Below are 18,817 nucleotides of genomic sequence, written 5' to 3'. Positions count from 1 at the left end.
TAGGACTCAATTCAAGGTCGGTATCCTCCCATGGCCTTGCTCTATTGGAAAGAACATCTGTGGTCTATATACTAATCTGCCCCTTATTCATATATACTTGCTAAATTTCAACAATATTCAAGCACAGCACACACTCAGATGTGTGTCTGTGTGTCTCTGTGTGTATTTCTTCCCATAGGTTGATACATTTTCCTGGTAGAGTCTTAACAGCAGCTGAATCTTGGTTCGCACCCTGTCTCAGGATCCACCCTCTTTCAGATCTACTCTAGCTGTGCAACAAATAACCCCAAACCCAGCAGGTTTGATGGCACACATTGGGCTCCAGAATTCAAATGGTGCGTGGTGAGACTGCTTGCCTGGATTGCGCCATCTGTGGGGCCGTGGCTGGGGTTGGAGCCACCTGTTGCCCCCTTGGCTGGCATGTGAGATGCCTGGGCTGGGGTGACGTGAAACCCTCCACTGTCCTCACAAGGCCTCTGCATGCATCTTGGGCTTCCTCAGAGCTTGATGCCTCAGAGGCAATCCAGTTAGTGTCTTAAGTTAGTGTCTCAGGACTGCCAGCGTGAGGGCTGTCGCTTCCCTTGGCCCATCCTTAGGAGTCACTGACCATGACTTCTGCCATGGAGTGCTATCCAAAGGAAAAGCTGTGTATCTTCCTTCTTAAAGGTGGGGGGAGGCAAGGTCACTCGGCAGAGGCATCCCACTCTGCCAGTGGGATGAAGAACTCATTATGTCTGAAAACACATTGTGCCTTGTCCTCTGCAGCATCTGGTAGTGGCTTCAGAAGCCTCCTTGGTGTCTGGGAGTCCTCACTGGCCTGTCAGTTTTATGACTTCTATAAAATGAATCCCTGCAAAGGCTCTTTCTTCTCAGTGTGCCTTGGCCCCTGCGAGAACCAGGATGTACAATGAAGGAGCCACTGGGAGCTGCAACCCCGGATGGAAATTTGAACTCCTTTCTCTAACCAATTCGCCAACCTTCATTTCAGGCCCAGCAATCATGCCACAATAGAGGCTAAAGACACTGTAGGAGCCGAGGAAGCCCTGAGTGAAAGCACTCCTGGATGGCTGTGTATTGTCCAGATGGGGACCACGGTGTCAGCTTCTCCAAGGCCTTGGACCCATAGAACACTGGCAAAGCCATTACCCATATGCCCAGGCTCAAGAGAAATGGCGAAGCTTTTTCTCGGAAGTCTACATATGAGTGTTTATGAAATGATTGGTAAACATTCATAAATGTGCAGCTTCTTCTTCCTGGATGTTTACAGCCTGAGACTGCTCACCTGCAAAGAACTCCTGCCCAAAATAACTAGCCCCTCCCCTGTGCTGTACCCAATAAATATGCTTTGGTTTGGGTTGCCATGACAGCACTAGACAGTCCCAACTGATCCTGCGCATGTACATTTTACTGTACATGTGTCTGTCTGTCGTCTGTCCTTTCTTTATTCCTCCACCACCCCTAGTCAGGGTTCCTGGACCTCGGCCACAAGAGACACAGCAGTGTACCAGCTCCCATCAGGTCTGTACTTCCTACAGGACACTCACGATTGATGAGCAGCTACAGAAAAAAGTCAGCATCAGCCCTGCTGGGGAAGCTGTGGAGAGAGCCAGGTCCTGGAGGCGGCGCCCCCTGGCAGGTTCGCTCCTTCATTCTGTGTTGTCGGGGAGCAGGTCACAGTGAGCGCCTGCAGGAGGCGCACTGCGCTTATTCTGAGAGTTCATCCCAGGAGAGCTCCACAGGCGTAGTTTATCACAGTCTGGGAATTCTTCCCATCTGACCTATGTGGTCGTTTAGTCTGAATTTTGCTATTAGTGGAAATGTCATGTAGATACAGGGCTTAGATGGCCTTTCTAGTATTTATTAATAAGAAACTGGGCTGAGCTGTGGTGGCGCTCACAAATGGATCTCTGTGAGTTCAAGGCCAGCTTGGTCCACAAAGCAAGTTCCTGGACAGCCAGGGCTACACAGAGAAACCCCTTCTCAAAATACTAAAAACAAATAAATGAATAAATAAAAAACAAATCACATCCATATTTACATGACAGTCTCCCTCCACTCATAACTGCTGCCCAGTGAGGAAATAGCTCGTCCCTTTTTCGTTTACCAGGATATTCTTCCTCTAGCCTATCACACAAGTCTTGTTGCTGAAAGGTCCCGAGTTTGGTGAGCTCTGCACCCCGAGTTTTACTTCAGTGCGCTGCAGGGCCATGCAGGCTCTGTGAGGAGGCACTAAGGACGGCAGGTACCTGGTGGGAACCTGCGCGGGTAAGTTCCGAACAGCTCACTGGTTCTCGCTCACTGGGTCGCAAATCTTTGCGTATTTGATGGGGCTTTATAGATGGAAAGGGGTCCAGGGGCAGAGGAGAGGAGAGGCTGAAAGAAGAAAGGATGACGACGTGTTATTTCAGAAAAAGATCCCGTCTGGGTATGAAGTGCGTTCCACTAGAGAAAAATGGTACTTACAGAGTGCAAATAAGCAAGCAGAAAACACCCTGTTCTTGGCTGCTGGAAAGCTCAGGAGTTAGAGCATGGTGCGCTTGCAGAGGATCCGGTTCAGTTCAAAGCACAAGTGTAGTGGCTCACAACCACTCATGACTCCTGTTCCAGGGGATCCTCTGCCCTTTATGGGCACTGCACACATATGCTATACTGACATATTGTGTGTGTGTGTGTGTGTGTGTGTGTGTGTGTGTGTGTGTGTGTGTGTATGAATGGTGCGTGTGCAGTACCAGCCGAGGCCGGAGGAGGGCATTGGATCCCCTGGAACCGGAGTTTGAATGGCTATGAGCGACTGTGCTTGTACTGAAAACTTGAGCAGGCTCCCCTGTAAGCACAGCCAGTGCTCTTAACTGCAGAGCTCTCTCTCCAGGGTGCGTGACAGGACCTCACCATGTCGTCCTGGCAGACCTGGAATTCTGTGTGCTTCAAGCTGGCCTCGAGCTCACAGAGATCCTCCTACCTCTACCTCCTGAGTCCTGGGATTAAAGACATTCACCACCACACCTAGCAATATATTTTTCTTTTTAAAAGAAGGTAGAGATTCCCATTTAAGAGGTTGAGCGTGGAGCTGACAGATGGATCACATTTTAGCATACCAGTTTTATTAGGTATAGCCCTTTGAAGAACCCTTTGAGGGTTTGAGGAACTCACCCGACTTCATTTTGAAGGCAGGGGCCATTATACTGTATTGTTAAAAATAAGTTTCCATTTACTGTAAGAGCTGAGTTACTGTTTTCAAGTCTGTTATCTGGAGCATGACCTGCCCCATCCCATGACCTTGACTTGTTTTTGAGAACACCCTGACCCTCCTAAGCCTCTCTAACCCTCCCTAATCACATGGTGACCACATGTGTTGTTTTGAGATTTTTTTTCTGTACTTCCTTAGTGCCCCATTATCTCTCTTCTGTAAACCTGCTTTTCAACTATTTGTGATTTTACTCCTTAAACGGGGGCCCAAGAAATGGATTCGGGGCTGCTCTCTTTAACCCAACTTAGGAGGCAGTTGCTGGGCAGTTTTTGGATGCACCCCAACAAAATCAAGCTTGCTTCAAATTTGACTCAAAGTTGTGGTTGTGGTCCTATTCTCTCTGGTGGGATTAGCAGGCTATGGCATCTCTAGGTGTCTGACAGGCACTACTCAGCCTCACGCGCCAACAATGGCTTGGACAGGTTTTAGATCTTTACTCTGCAGCGGATGCTAGGACTCAAACATTTAATTGGGGTGGCTCACTTAGAGCTCAGAGGTTTAGTCCATTATCATCACAGCGGGAAGCAAGGCAGCATGCATCCAGCTAGAGAGTCTTACATCTTTTTTTTTTCTCCCCCCCCCCCCAGACAGGGTTTCAGGACAGCCATGCTAAGTATAAAGAAACAGAGATGTGAAATAAACTCACCTCAAGTCAAACAGCTAGTTGATAGGAAAGCATAACCTGGCTCTAAAAATGTTCACAATCTCACTGAAGTTTAACATGCAAGTTTGCCATAGTATAAAGTAATTATAATAATGTCACCCTCTTCACAGGGAAATTATCTATCTATTTACTTTTTGTGTGTGTGCTTTATAAATACTAAGTGGATGTACTACTCCTCATACATGGGGTGGCTTGAAAGAAAATGGCCCCAAAGAGAGTGGCACTAATGGGAGGTGGAAGTATTAAGGCAACTCCACGTAATTAAAAGGGAGGTTTATTGCGGGGTTTTACTTACAACAAGTAAAGGGATAGGTTACTGGATCCCAGAGAGGTGAGGTGCAGTTCTCTGGAGAACTCTGCTCGGTCTACCATCCAACATCTAGGATTACCAGGAACCAAGAGACCTGGCACATCCGGATCCCAGGTCTTAAGGGCTCCCGTCTCGGTCCCACCTCGGGCAGACCATAGGTAGGCATGACAGTTCCTGGAAACCTCTCTGGGGGTAGTGCTTCCAGGTCAAAGCTGGAACAGCTAACCGTTACAGAGGTATGGCCCTGTTGGAGTAGGTGTGGCCTTGTTGGAGGAAATGTGTTACTGTGGGGGTGGGCTTTGAGGTCTCCTATGCTTAAGCTACATCCAGTGAGACAAACTATTTCCTGTTCCCGTGGAAGGGCCCTTTCTCAAAATGAAAATAAAATAGAACCAAACCAGAAAAAGGAAAGGACAGCACACTACAAATGGAGTCAGGCCTGCCAAATTCCACTTCACCAGAGTAGTTTCCTGTAAGGTGTGACTTTCCAATGAGAAAGGAGATGATCGACAAATCCCATCAACCAAGATTTCATTGGGAGGAAGAAGAACCGGAAACCCCGCCTGCAGAGCTTTGCTGTTACAGACTGAATGATACCTAGTTCTGTCTTCTTCGACTTGTTCCACCTAGAACTTCCAGAAGTTTCTGGAGACAGAGGCCTTGTCCACGGCAATCCTCACACTGCGAATGGCACCGAGCACCACACATCAGTGATGGGGGGGGCGGGGAGTACGAGGTGGTAGGATGGATGGAGGGACGGAGGAGAGGTGAATAGAATCAGTGACGGGACATGGAGAGGTCTGCAAGTGCTTTCATCTGAAAGCACAGGCCCTCTGTGTTCTGTGGCCTGTTAGAATGCTTGACCAGGGGTCAGAGGGCAAGAACCCAGTTCCGCAATGACAATGCCCCCAGAGAGCCCATGGCCGGGCAAGCATTTTCTTTTTCACCTGACATTTTCAGGTCAACATTTTCTCATCTTCAGAGTAGAAAGATCAAAGGTGTTGGCCAAAGAGAGAAGTGGCCCTTCAAGCTGCCTCCAGGTTTAGGTTCAAAGTTTATCCAGGTACAAGATGCACGTTTGGGCCCATTGTCTTTGGGTGTGCTTGGCTTGAGGTCAGATCACAGTAAAATGATGTCAATTAGGCACCATCGTCCTCGGGCATGTTCTTGCCTTGCTGCTTTCTAGGTGAGCGTAGCTTGACAAGAACATACTCAGGTCTGGAGCCTCCAGGGTGACTGCCCTCATGACATCGACCCATCGTGGTCCTAGGTCCTAGCTTTTTGCAAGCTCAGGCTCTGCCATCTGGTCCTGTAATCTGCTCTGGAGGAAAAGGGTTCCATCCTTCAGATTTTTAGGGATTTCCACAAAGGTCAGAAAGGCCGTTTTCATATCAAAATTCGAAGCGCTCGTTTATAAAAAGACCTGTAGTTGCCGGGCGGTGGTGGCGCACGCCTTTAATCCCAGCACTCGGGAGGCAGAGGCAGGCGGATCTCTGTGAGTTCGAGGCCAGCCTGGGCTACCAAGTGAGCTCCAGGAAAGGCGCAAAACTACGCAGAGAAACCCTGTCTCGAAAAACCAAAAAAAAAAAAAAAAAAAGACCTGTAGTTAAGGTGATTTATTCAGAATTATTTAACCCAGTCGGGAAAAATATTCTAACCTTGCGAATCTGTTTTGCTTCAGAAACCTAACTTGACATTGGTGTGTGCTTCTGAAAACCCCCAGTGTCTGCAGAATGCAGGGGGAACCCCAGGCTTAGCAATGCGTCCAAGCAGAAGACCCAGCCATTGGCTCCAACCTAGTGAAGCAGATGCAGTCTTTAGTGGGAGAGTGTCCACGGCAGGAAGAAGGAATCCTTGTTTGCCTTTTATGTTTTGGTGGATGCATGCACACTCCCACAGCACCACAAACAACTAAAATAAGTGGTAGTTAATGGCATTTTGAACTTTTCCATACGTTTTGGGCTTTATGGTCCAGACTCCTGGAGCTTGGTCTACACTGGAAATAAAGGTCAGCTCTTTATGTGGGTTGTGTGTGATGATCTTATCGTTTGTTACATGGCTGGGATAATTAAAATCAGGACGGCATTTAATATTTATGATCAGAATTTCACCAAGTGGACTATGCGATCCATTAAGTAGTAGTATGTATGTTGCTGTCTTATATATGTATATATGACTTACAAATGCATTCACACAAGTCAGAAGCACCTACATGTGTTTTTTTTTTTTTTCTTTCTTTCTTTTTTTTCTTTAAACCTGGCTGGCTTAGAACTAACTCCCTATGCAGACCAGACTGGGTTGAATTCACAGAGATCAATTTGCCTCTGCCTTCCAAGTTCTGGGATTAAAAGTGTGAGTTACCATATCTGTCAAATATTGTTTGTTTTAACCATTGAGTAATTTATTAATTATATGTGTACGAGTGTTTGGCCACATATATGTATGTGTAATGCTTGCATGCCTGGTGTCCACAAAAGCCAAAAAGGGGCATCAGATTCTCTTGGAACTGGAATTATGGACAGTTACAAACCACTGTGCAGGCACTCTTAACGGCCTCGCCATCTCTCCAGGCCCTATTTTATATTTTAGGTGTGTGGGGGTTTCACCTACGTGTATGTCTGTGCGCTATTGCTTGCCTGGTGCCCCTGGAGGCCAGAAGAGGGTGGCAGATCCCCTGGTCGTAGTTACAGACATTTGTGAACTACCATCACCGTGCTGGGAATCAAGCCTGGAGAGCAACAAGTGCTCTAACCACTGAGCAACCTCTCCAGCCCTGATGCTCTTATTTTCTTGTCTCGGTGTCTTCCAGACTGCCTGTGTAGCTGTCTTGGCACTGAATGTCAGGAAAGCGCTGAGACCTTGGCACACCGATGTTGCCCTGAGTGTTCCTTCCCTTCGGTCATGCTTGAAGGGATTTGTGATTCAAAGCTCTCACTCTGGGACAGAGCCTTAAGAAGCCATGCTGCGCTCTGGCGCCACAGCCCTGAAGTTATGGTCCTACCTAAGACCTGCTTCATCTGGATTCCTTGTCATATAGGCTATCTCAGACTAAATCACAAGGTGTGGGACTTCCTGCCACCCTCTGAAAGAACCCAGAAGTCAAATACTATCCTTTGGAGGAGTTCTCTGAAGGCTGTTCTCTGGGCCTCCCCCACCATTCTGTCCCTGTGGCCGACTCTCTCTTACTTTAAGCTGTCCCTCTCAATGAAGCTTTTCTCCAGGTTTTAAGTGCAAGCCTCGCCGTCCCTTTAAGGCCCCATCATGGTGTCTATGGTACCATGTACCAATGTACTGGGCCTTTCTATTGCTCTCTTGACTCAAGGTCCAGTCATGGTTCCTGTGGTCTCAAGACTCTCCCAACAAAGCTCATCCCTGAAGGAACCCATCTGCTGCCGCTCCTATTTTTTGTGTCTGATAGAACCATATTTCATTTTTCTTCCCCTAAGAAGTGTAGCAGAATCTTAAAAGTCCTTATTAATAAAATAAACCTGAAGCCAAGTATTGGGGTGAACACTGGAAGATCAGAGAGACAGAACAAGCCACAGCTCCCTCACCTTGCCAATTCCTCAGCTGATCCTGTTTCCCCAGACTGGAAGCCTCTGAGTCCTCATCCAGAATGAATCCCAGCTGAACTGTGCTGCTCCAAAGCCTGAAAGCTTAACCAGCCATATGCTTAACCAGCCAAATGCTGAACCAGCCAAATGCTTCTTTCTAGTTTCTGGTCCTCATACCTTATATACCTTTCTGCTTTCTACCACCACTCCCTGGGATTAAAGGCTGGATTTCTGGGATTAAAGGCGTGAGTCACCAGGCTTGGCTGTATCCTTGAACAGATGGATTTCTGCCTCTGGAATGCTAGGATTAAAGGCATGTGCTACCACTTTCTAGCCTCTGTATCTAGTGGCTGTCTGTTCTCTGACCCCAGATAAATTTATTAGGGTGCACAATATTTTGGGGAATACAATACCACCACAAAGAAGGGCTCATTAATTTGAAACATAATGAAGCTATGCAGGGTTGAAGATAAGGGTCAGAGGAAGAGCGGTTTCCTAGCAACCGCTACAGGGCACTAGTTTCAATCCCTAACATCACACACGCAGAAAAAAAAAAGATATACAGATGTCACATTTTAATTGAAATCTCTGTAACTTTTATTTAAATTTTCCTTCAATATTGCTTCTCAGCCTGAAGAAATAACATGTGTATTTCTTCATGTTATATATGAATATATATGAAAACTAGGTAACAGTTGAGAACTAGTAAATGAGTGTGGCCAATTGATGCAGGACAGTTATGAAACTACTAAATGTTTTAAAAATAATTACATGGGGAAGTGATCCATATATTGAGAGGGAGAGAAAGGCCAACAGTACGGCATAAAACAGTCATGGACTTTACACCTAAGACGTGGGATTGTAATGCTTTTTCCTGTTAGCAGGGTTCTGTCTCCCGCTGGTTCAAAGCCCGTGTGTTTTCCTTGTTGCCACAACAATGGAACTGGGCGTGGTGGCGCACGCCTTTAATCCCAGCACTCGGGAGGCAGAGGCAGGCGGATCTCTGTGAGTTCAAGGCCAGCTAAAGGAAGGAAGGATTCATTTCAGCTCTCAGTTCAAGGAGAAATGGTTTGTCACGGTGAGGAAGTTGTCACAGTCAGAGCTTGAGGACACAGCTGGTCACAGTCAGGAATCAGGAAGAGATGGATGCTCATGGTCATCTGGCTTTCTCCTTTTTATTTGGTCTGGGACCCCAACCCATGGGGCGGTTCTACCCACATTTCAGGCTGGTGTTCTTACCTCAATTAATCTAATCTAGATAACCCCTCCCAGATATGCCCAGAGATTTGTTTTCCAGGTGATTATAAGACCTATCAAGCTGGCAATCAATATCAACCATCACAATCTGCATTCTGTCATCCGGACCTGGAAACAGGTCACATGGAAACCACAGCCTTCCACCCCCTGTCCCCATAGGCGATTGACCATCTCCTCATTTTAAATGTATTCAGTCCACTCTCAAAACTCCCCATAGTCTTTAACAATTCCAACACTGTTTAAAAAGTAGAGAGTCTCTTCTGAGACTCGAGGTAATCTTTAACTGTAAGCTCCTAGAACATAAATAAATAAAATAAAACAAACGAATGACAACCAAAACAATTTAAAAAAAAACCTTAAATAATTTAAATATACAATGGCACAAGGCAAACATTCCAATATGCAATGGTTCATAGTAAGTAGTTCCATTCCTAAAGAGAGAAATGGAGTCCAGCAAGGTAATACTAGACCAAAGCAAGACAGAACCTCCAGCTCCACATCTGACATCTGGGGCTTGGGAGGAAATCACCTGGGCTCCAAAGGCCTCGCTTATGCCCACTTCTCCAGCTCTCTGGCCTGCATCAAGGGCAGTTCCGGCACCTCCAACACTGTGGGATCTTCACTGAAACTTAGGCTTCGTCTTTACAGCTTTACAGCTTCACAGGGCCTTCTTGTAGGGACTCGGTGATGGTAACTCAATTGTCAACTTGAGACCTCTTGACAGAATTACCTGGGAGACAAGACTCTGGGCATGACTGTGAGGGGTTATCCTAATTAGGTTGAGGTGAGGAAAACTCCCCCATGGTAGGTAACGTCATTCCCTGGACCAAGCTCTTGGACTTTAGAAGGAGAAAGTGAACCAGGTGTAAGTTCTCTCTCTGCCTGCTGACGGTGGGTTCGATGATGTGATGGCCTGATGTGACGGCCTCAAGCTACAGCCACCACGATTTCCTCACCACAGTGGACTGTGGCCTCAAAAGGAGCCAAAGGAAACGCTTTGAGCCTTAAGCTAATTTTGTCTGAGTATTTTTGTCATAGAAACAGGAAACACAACTGAGAGAGACTGTAATTGAGTTGGTTTGAGAGAATGGCCCCATAGGCTCCCATATTGGAATGCTTACTCACCAGCTGGTGGAACTGTTTGAGAAGAATTAGGTGTGTCCTTATTGGGGTAGGTGTGGTCTTGTTGGAGGAGATATGTCACTGGGGGTCGGCTTTGAAGTTTCAAAAGCTCGTGCCAAGACCAGCTTCTCTCTTTTTCAGGCTGCAAATGATGATGTAAAGTTCTCAGCTACTGCTCTAGCACCCTGCCTCTCTATCTGCTTCCTGCCGTAATGATCATGGACTAATCCTCTAAAAATGTAAGCAAACCCCCCCCCCCCGCCCCATTAAATACTCTCTTTGATAAGAGTTGCCTTGGTTGTGGTGTCTCTTCACAGTAATGGAACAGTGACTAAGACAGCAACCCTGCCAGACTGCCTGGCATCAGCAGCTCTCTGGAACTGTCCTGCAATACTCCATGACACCCTCAGCTTTCATGCTTGAAACCAATAACACGCGGATGAAGAGTTCTGCTAATCACGGGGTGTAGTCCCCCTGGGCCATAGTCACAGCAGCTGACCCCAGGGAAACACGTCGTTCCCAGGCAGTTGCTTTCCAGGAGCAGAGAGCTCCTTCAGCATTCTCTGTCTAGATTCTCTCTTTCAAAGTAGATTTCCATTTTTCTAAGTTGGAGCCTTTGGTGGGTGGGGCCTTACCTAAGCCCCTTTCCTATTGTCCCAGCACGGAGCAGCTTCTTGAGGTATATGTCCTGGTTGCAACTTTAAACTTGCTTGGGCTCCTTTCCTTAGGAAACTGCCACATTTTATATTTTTCTGCCTGCAGTGGTTTGAAGGAGAAATGTTTTCCATAAGCTTGTGGAGATCTGAACATTTGATCTCCGGTGGGTGCACTGTTTGGGATGGTTGTGGAACCTTCGGGAAGTGGAGCCTTGCTGGAGGAAGTACGTCACTGGAGGTGGGCTTTAAGAGTAATATAAATTAGGCTGGAAGTGGTTTCTGTCAGTCGCGCAGCAGCGTCTGGCGGAGCGAGTTGGAAAGCGGTATTGTGTTCCTTGGACTTCGTTGCCGGGATTTAATCATATTTTGGGGATCTTCACCGCAGCCATCACCATGTCGGTCCCAAGCGCACTCATGAAGCAGCCGCCCATTCAGTCTACGGCTGGGGCGGTCCCAGTTCGCAATGAGAAAGGTGAGGTTTCAATGGAAAAAGTGAAGGTAAAACGTTATGTGTCTGGAAAGAGACCAGAGTATGCCCCTATGGAGTCCTCAGAGGAAGAGGATGGAGAATTTCAATTCATTAAGAAAGCTAAGGAACAAGAAGCAGAACCTGAGGAGCAGGAAGAGGATTCATCCAGTGACCCCCGACTTCGGCGTTTACAGAAGCGCATTAGTGAAGATGTGGAAGAGAGATTGGCTCGACACCGGAAAATAGTGGAACCTGAAGTGGTAGGAGAAAGTGACTCAGCAGTAGAAGGAGATGCTTGGCGCATGGAACAGGGAGATAGCAGCAAAGAAGAGGAGGAAGAAATTGAGGATGAGGAAATAGAGCGGCGCCGTGGCATGTTGCGTCAGCGAGCACAGGAGAGGAAAAATGAGGAGCTGGAAGTCATGGAAGTGGAAGATGAAGGTCACTCTGGGGAGGCGTCGGAGTCAGAGCCTGAGTCTGAGGAGTACACAGACAGTGAAGAGGAGATGGAGCCTCGACTTAAGCCTGTCTTCATTCGAAAGAAGGACCGGGTGACAGTTCAAGAGCGAGAAGCTGAGGCACTGAAACAGAAGAAGCTGGAACAGGAAGCAAAGCTCATGGCTGAGGCATGTCGCAAGTACACACTGAAGATTGTAGAAGAAGAGACCAAGAAAGAGCTGGAGGAGAACAAGCGGTCTCTCGCCGCACTGGACGCACTCAATACTGATGACGAAGATGAGGAGGAGGAGCACGAGGCATGGAAAGTCCGAGAGCTCAGAAGAATCAAGAGGGACAGAGAAGACCGAGAAGCGCTTGAAAAGGAGAAAGCAGAAATTGAACGCATGCGAAACCTGACTGAGGAAGAAAGGCGGGATGAACTTCGGGCAAATGGCAAAGTCATTACCAACAAAGCTGTTAAGGGCAAATACAAGTTTTTACAAAAGTATTATCACCGGGGTGCCTTCTTCATGGATGAGGATGAAGAGGTCTACAAGAGAGATTTTAGTGCACCTACTCTTGAGGACCATTTCAACAAAACCATTCTTCCAAAAGTCATGCAGGTCAAGAATTTTGGACGGTCTGGTCGTACCAAGTACACCCACCTTGTGGATCAAGACACCACTTCCTTTGACTCTGCATGGGGCCAAGAGAGTGCCCAGAACACAAAGTTCTTTAAACAAAAGGCAGCTGGGGTACGTGATGTATTTGAGCGACCATCTGCTAAGAAGAGGAAAACCACCTAGGCTTCAACTGCTTATTCCAACGTGGGACACAAGGGGAGCTGGTCCTCAATTTTCATTAACCATTATTTACATAGTTCTTGTAGAGAGCCTTCTGGACTGACTGCCATAACTTGTGTTTGAAGGTGCTTTGTAAGAGGTTTGGACTCACACTGAGAAACCTACAGAAAAGCACTAACCAGGTAGATTAGAGGCTTCCTGCTTAAAACTATTTCTGAGAAATCTTAGGTTTCTCTACCATGGCTTCCCATATTGACTTGGGACTGTTCTGAGCTTATTTTTCCAGCACCTTAGCCTGGATCAGATGTATGAGCATGTGAGTGGATGGTGCATTACTTCTTCCTTACAAGTAGGATATCAGGACATCTAAGCTCAATTCAACCTGGTTTTTTTTTTTTTGCATTTGGGGTGTTGAATCTACTTTTCTAAGTAAACATACTTTTTGAAAAAAAAAAGAGAGTAATAATTAAAAGCAAAGCAAAAAACAAAACATAGTTCGGTCTCTGTTTCATGTTAGTGGTTGATGTGACCTCTCGACTTCCTGCTCCAGCCACCTCCTGCCACACCCTCTCTACCATTATGAACTGCTCCTCTGAAATGAACTCTTTCTTCCGTGAGTTGCTTTTGGTCATGGTATTTTATTCCAACAACAGAAAAGCAACTAATCCACGCCCTTCTTGTTCTTTTTCACTACAGACCTAGACAAGGGTGATGAGCAATAACCATGCCACAGATTGAATGTAGTCCTGCCTTGAAATCTTTTTCTGCGGAGTATATCAGTCTGTCACTTAAAAACTTACTACATTTTATGTACTTATGTGTGGAGGGCAGGTGGGGGTGTGGATGTGGGTATCAGGGGACAACTTGAGGAGCTGATGATCTTCCACCATGTGAGTCCCTGAGACTGAACTCAGGTCATCAGGATTGGTGTCAAGCATCCTTACCCACTGAGTCATCCTGCAGATGGCTCATCACTCTTAAATTCAGCCTCACTCAACTTCTCAGGACACAGGCAGAATACAGCCAAATTTTTGCCAGAACACCATATGAATAGTATCTAGTCTACTTCCTGATAAAGTCTGTGTTCCCTTCTGAAACCTCATGAATCCAGCCTCCTTATATTTCTCCAAGGGTTTTTGTCCTCTAAGCCCCACACCCGAATAACCTACTAAGCTCTACTTATAATATTTAAGGACATTTCTGACTTAAAGTAGCAAACTCTTCCACTTTCCTTCTGCACACTGGTTCCAAAGGTGTAAGAACCAAACCAAAGGTAAGGTTTATGACGGCAATGGACAGACTTCTCAGAATCAATTTGGCAGTGACACTCCATCCTAGACTGTCATTTCAGGGTGTTTGTAAAGTGAACAGCTTGAGAGGATAGCGTTAACACTTCTCTCTGGTGCAGAGGACAGACTTCTTCACTGTTAGACGCAGAAGAGCTGTCTCACGGGGGCAAGAGGTCACTTCCCATCGTAGATTAGCATCCTCTGAACTCAAGGTTCCTCTGCTGTGATGCAACCTACTGCCTAGACAGCTGTCACCTGCTCCACCGTATGTCACCTGGTTGGACTCCAAAGCCCACAGGGTCTGTAGAAATGTCAGCACTGCCATGTTCACACGAAGTCCTTTGTTTCTAACCCGAGCCTTGTGTCGTGTGTTAGCATTCATGACACTGTGGTAGGCTAGCCTAGCTTGCAAGTAAGAGAAATTTCCTAAGTTTTCAAGTACGAGAAATTTCATAATTTTTCATCTTAACCTAGCAAGGGGTCTGGGGATGTAGCTTATTGTAGAGTGCTTGCCTAGCATGTACTAGGCTCTGGGTTCAGTCTTCAATACCGCACGTAAAAACATTAAAAATGAAACATAATACACATCTTTCCCATGTCCTTTATTTTGTTTTGTTTTGTTTTTTTGTTCTTTGAGACAGGCTCTCATCTACTCCAGGCTGGCCTTAAATCCTCTGAAGTGGGCAAGTGTTCTGTCTATGACCTTGTAACACGGCCCCTGGAGAGGTAGCAGGTAATTGTCCCACGTGCCTATAGCACCTGTCCGTGGGGTGTGGCTCAGGGCTACTCTTAAGATGAGGTAGGCCGCTCTCTCCTCTCACTCGTGGACTGGATGGTGGGGACCCTCTCAGCAGCAGAACAGTGTTGGACTGTACCTCAGCTGTCCAAGACCCTGAGATAAATCTCCCATGCCGTAGTGAGTTTTCCCCTAATAAATTCCTTCACCCTTTAAGCAGACTCCGTGGATTTCTCCCATTAATTCTCTCTATCACTGAGACTGGCCTTGAATCGCTGACCTTCCTGCCTGTGCCTCCCAAGGGCTGGAACTATGGGAGTGTATCACCATTCCTGCCCCTCTCATATACTTTACTTCCCTATTTATTTATTTTTCCATATACTTTAAAAGACAACTTTTTTTTTTTTTTTTTGGTTTTTTGAGACAGGGTTTCTCTGTGTAGCTTTGGAGCCTGTCCAGCTCTGTAGACCAGGCTGACCTCGAACTCACAGAGATCTGCTTGCCTCTGCCTCCTGAGTGCAGGGGATTAAAGTGTGTGCTGAGTACTTGGGAGGCAGAGGCAGGCAAATCTCTAAGTTCAAGGCTAGCCTGGTCTACATAGTAAGTTCCATGACTGCCAAGGCTACAGAGAGAAACCCTGTCTCAAAGTAACAAAAAAAGAAACAAACACACACACACACACACACACAAAAAAAAAAAAAAAAAAACAAACAAACAAACAAAAAAAAACAAACAAAAAACCAACCTTTCAGCAGCTGTGATTAACCACACAAAATAGCACAGCTTTGGGCCCATTGTGAATGGGAAGGGGCAGATGAGGCCCTATCTCTCTCTGAAGACATATAAACAATTAATTGTTCCTGGAGGAAAGGACATTTTCTTCAGGGTGTAGCCACTCATAATTGCCCAAGCTCCTGTGAGTAAACCCAGCTCAGCTCATTGGTTGACCAAGCGAAGTGTGGATTGAATCATTGGCCTTGGTCTGTCCCTGTTGCTCTGTCTGGGGTGAACAGTCATTTGTTCATCTGCCCAGGGAAAGTTCACACAAAGGTTCAAAACAAACGTGGCACCAGTCAGACTTTTCTGTGCTTGCAAATACCAAAAAGTAATTCAAAATCATAACAGCTCTGGCGTGTTTCTGGATACGTTTCCCACATTGAATCATGGGAGTGTGTTGCAGCCTCGGTTCTGAACACACACCGTGCTTGCATTTGTGTGCCATCACGGCATGCAGCGAGTGACAAGGGACCCTGCTTGGCTCTGAGTTGAGACTGTCACAGGCCCTGAACTGTCTGCCCTGTTTGTACTGCACACACAGTTTTCTGCTCTTACAGAAGATGATGGTCTGATCACAGAAAACAAAGTCTTGTAAGGTTTCCATACTGTCCTTCCTTACAGCGATTTGCACATTGTTGGATTGTATTGTGTTGGAATATTTGGGAGGTTATTATAATTTATTTTTATTTTATGTTTATTCATGTCTTGCCTGCATGTATGACTGTGTGAGAGTATCAGAAGCCCTGGAACTGGAGTTACAGACAGTTGTGAGCTGCCATGCGCGTCCTGGGAATTGAACCTGGGGCCTCTGGAAGAGCAGTCAGTGCTCTTAATGGCTGAGCCAGCTCTACAGCCCATGTTTGTTTGTTTGTTTGTTTGTTAATTGATGTTTGAGTAGACTTGAGATTCATCTTTAAAAAAATCATTGAATAAATTTTGGTTTACTATTAGGACAGAATTTCCAATGATTTATGAAATTACCTTGCTTTCCTTCTTAAGAAAACAATTAAGACAAACAATTGTTTTATTGTGTGTAGATGAGATGTGGGTGTCTCGGGGAAGTCATGTGGAGGTCAGAGGACAGCTTTTGAGAGTCTGCTCTCTCCAGGATTGAACTGTCATTCCTACCAACTGGGGAACATGGCCAGGCCACTTCCTTCTCTCACCTGCCTTTCCTTCTGTTCTGGTTTTTAGACCCCTGATTTCAAGGACTAAAATCTTCCCGGAATAATGTGATGTCTTGGTAAATACCCGTTGAAAGCAGCTGTGTTCCATTTCGGTTTTGGTTAAACAAAACTTCGTGCCACACAGAATTGCAAACACCGGAACGGCTGCTGTGCGGTGTGTGAGAAGCGCAGGCAGCTGTGGTCGCCGCTGGGCGGGTCTCAAAACCCACCCTTGCCCGCCCCCCCCCGCCCCCCCCCCGCTCCACCCCCCGCCCCCCCCCCCCCCCCCCCCCCCCGGGCTTCTCCCCTCACCATCTGCTTGAATCCCACATCTGTAGCAGGGAAGTGGGGGACCAGGGCGGAGAGACTAAAGACACAAAGGAAGGGTTGGGATCTGGCAAATCAAACAAACAAAAAAGCCACTGTGACCCCAAGTTCCACAGGGGGCTTCTCCAGCATCCTGTGCCAGTCATGCATCCTGACCTTCTTAGAATGCAGGGTCTGAATATGGGTCTCTGAATTTTTTGTTTGTTTGTTTTGTTTTTTGTTTTTTCGAGACAGGGTTTCTCTGTGTAGCTTTGTGCCTTTCCTAGATCATCTCGCTCTGTAGACCAGGCTGGCCTCGAACTCACAGAGATCCGCCTGCCTCTGCCTCCCGAGTGCTGGGATTAAAGGCGTGCGCCACCACCGCCTGGCGAGTCTGGATTTTTTAGATTTTATTTTTATTTAGCCATCTATTTATTTTGAGACAGACTCTCAGGTAGCCCATGCTGGCCAAGGATGACCTTGAACTCCTGATCCTTTTGTCTCTGTGACTGCAGGCCTATGCCAAAAAATGATTGGTTTATGGGTCGTTGGGAATTCGTGCATGCTAGATTAGCTCTACCAACAGAGCTACAGCCAGGTGAGCCTGCAGTATTTAGTAAGTGCTCTGGAGTGGTTGGTCCAAGGGCCTCAGCTTGGTGCTGGGGAGGGATAGCTGTGGTTAGGTTGCCCCCTAGTGATAACCGCATAGAAATCCAGGGTATTATTACACAACAGACACCCGGCTGAGACCTCCTCAAACTTTAAAATTATTAATACCAAATTAATGAGAATTTACAGAGGGACTGGAGATGTGGCTCAGCGGTCAAGAGCACTGTCTGCTTTCCCAGAGCACCCAGACTTGGTTTCTCGGCACCAACCTAGTGACTCATAATAGTTTGTAACTCCAGTCTCAAGGGATCTGACACCCTCTTCTGAGCTCAAAGGACACCAGGCACATACATATATGTAGGCAAAACACCCATACCCATAAATAGTAATCTCTTCATTATTTGTATCCCTTCAAACTCTTTTATTATGTAAGTTTTTATTTGATTTATTTTCAGTGCTGGGTTGGAACCAGAGGCCTTACTGGGGTAAGTAGTGTGCTCTCCACTGTGCTGCATCCTCGGCCCTTCCACATCTCCAGTCTGTCAGACTCCAAGACAAGCATTACCAACGTCATCTTTCTCCCCTCATACCCCTCCCCTCTGGGCTTTGTCCACATAACCACAGCTTATTTCTGTAACAGCGCTTGTGACTGAGCTGGACCTTCCCCATGCTCAAGTGTTCTGTCTCTGAGCTGTATCCCCCAGCCTTCTTCTTACCTTTTGTTTTGAGGTAAGAGTCTCACTAAATTTCCCAGGACAGCCTTGAACTCAACTCTCCAGCCCAGGCAAGCCTGATGGTTACCCCACCTCAGCCTCTGGAATAGTTGGGATTCCTGACCTCGGCTACCTGACCTGGCTGTTTTTTTTGTTTTTTTTTGGTTTTTTTTTTCTTTGGGATATTGCTTAATCAAAGCCTAGGTATGCTTTCCTGGCTGCTCTGGGCCTTCTCTCGTCCTCTGAAGGTCTCCTCATTCTCCTTCCATCATGCTTGTTAGCCTCCATTTCCAAAGGCTAGACTTTCTCTCTTCCTCTTCTCCCTTGCCCTGTGACAGCCGCTGAGATTGATAGCTTGTTATTTCCCCCTGTGGTGGTTTGAAAGAAAATGGCCTCCAAAGGGAGTGGCACTATTAGGAGGTGTGGTCTTGTTGGAGGAAATGTCACTGTGGAGGTGGGCTTTGGGGTCTCATATATGCTCAAGCCATGCCCAGTGAGACAGTTCACTTCCTGTTGCCCACAAAATGTAGGACTTTCAGCTACTTCTCCAGTACCATGTCTGCCTGCATGCCACCATGTCCTACTATGATCATAATGGACTGAACCTCTGAAAAGGTAAGCCTCCCTAATTAAATGTTTTCCTTTATAAGAGTTGCTGTGGGGGACTGGAGAGATGACTTAGGGGTTAGGAGCACTGACTG

General features: G+C 46.6%; 1 protein-coding gene across 1 annotated transcript; it reads left to right on the top strand.

The window, feature by feature from the left end:
- Positions 1-11,192: 11,192 nt before the first annotated feature.
- LOC114697356 (microfibrillar-associated protein 1-like) lies at positions 11,193-12,584 on the top strand. The gene has a single exon (XM_037205627.1). The coding sequence runs from the start codon at positions 11,204-11,206 to the stop codon at positions 12,521-12,523; it is 1,320 nt and encodes a 439-aa protein (XP_037061522.1). The 5' UTR covers positions 11,193-11,203; the 3' UTR covers positions 12,524-12,584.
- Positions 12,585-18,817: the final 6,233 nt, after the last annotated feature.

Source organism: Peromyscus leucopus, chromosome 5 (genome assembly GCF_004664715.2).
Source record: "Peromyscus leucopus breed LL Stock chromosome 5, UCI_PerLeu_2.1, whole genome shotgun sequence".
Classification (NCBI taxonomy): domain Eukaryota; kingdom Metazoa; phylum Chordata; class Mammalia; order Rodentia; family Cricetidae; genus Peromyscus; species Peromyscus leucopus.
The sequence above is the reverse complement of the archived record's forward strand: the minus strand, read 5'-3'. Positions and strand labels throughout refer to the sequence as shown.

Excerpts from the sequence above, each read along its gene's own strand:
- LOC114697356 (XM_037205627.1), top strand. The coding sequence starts at position 11,204 with ATGTCGGTCCCAAGCGCACTCATGAAGCAGCCGCCCATTCAGTCTACG.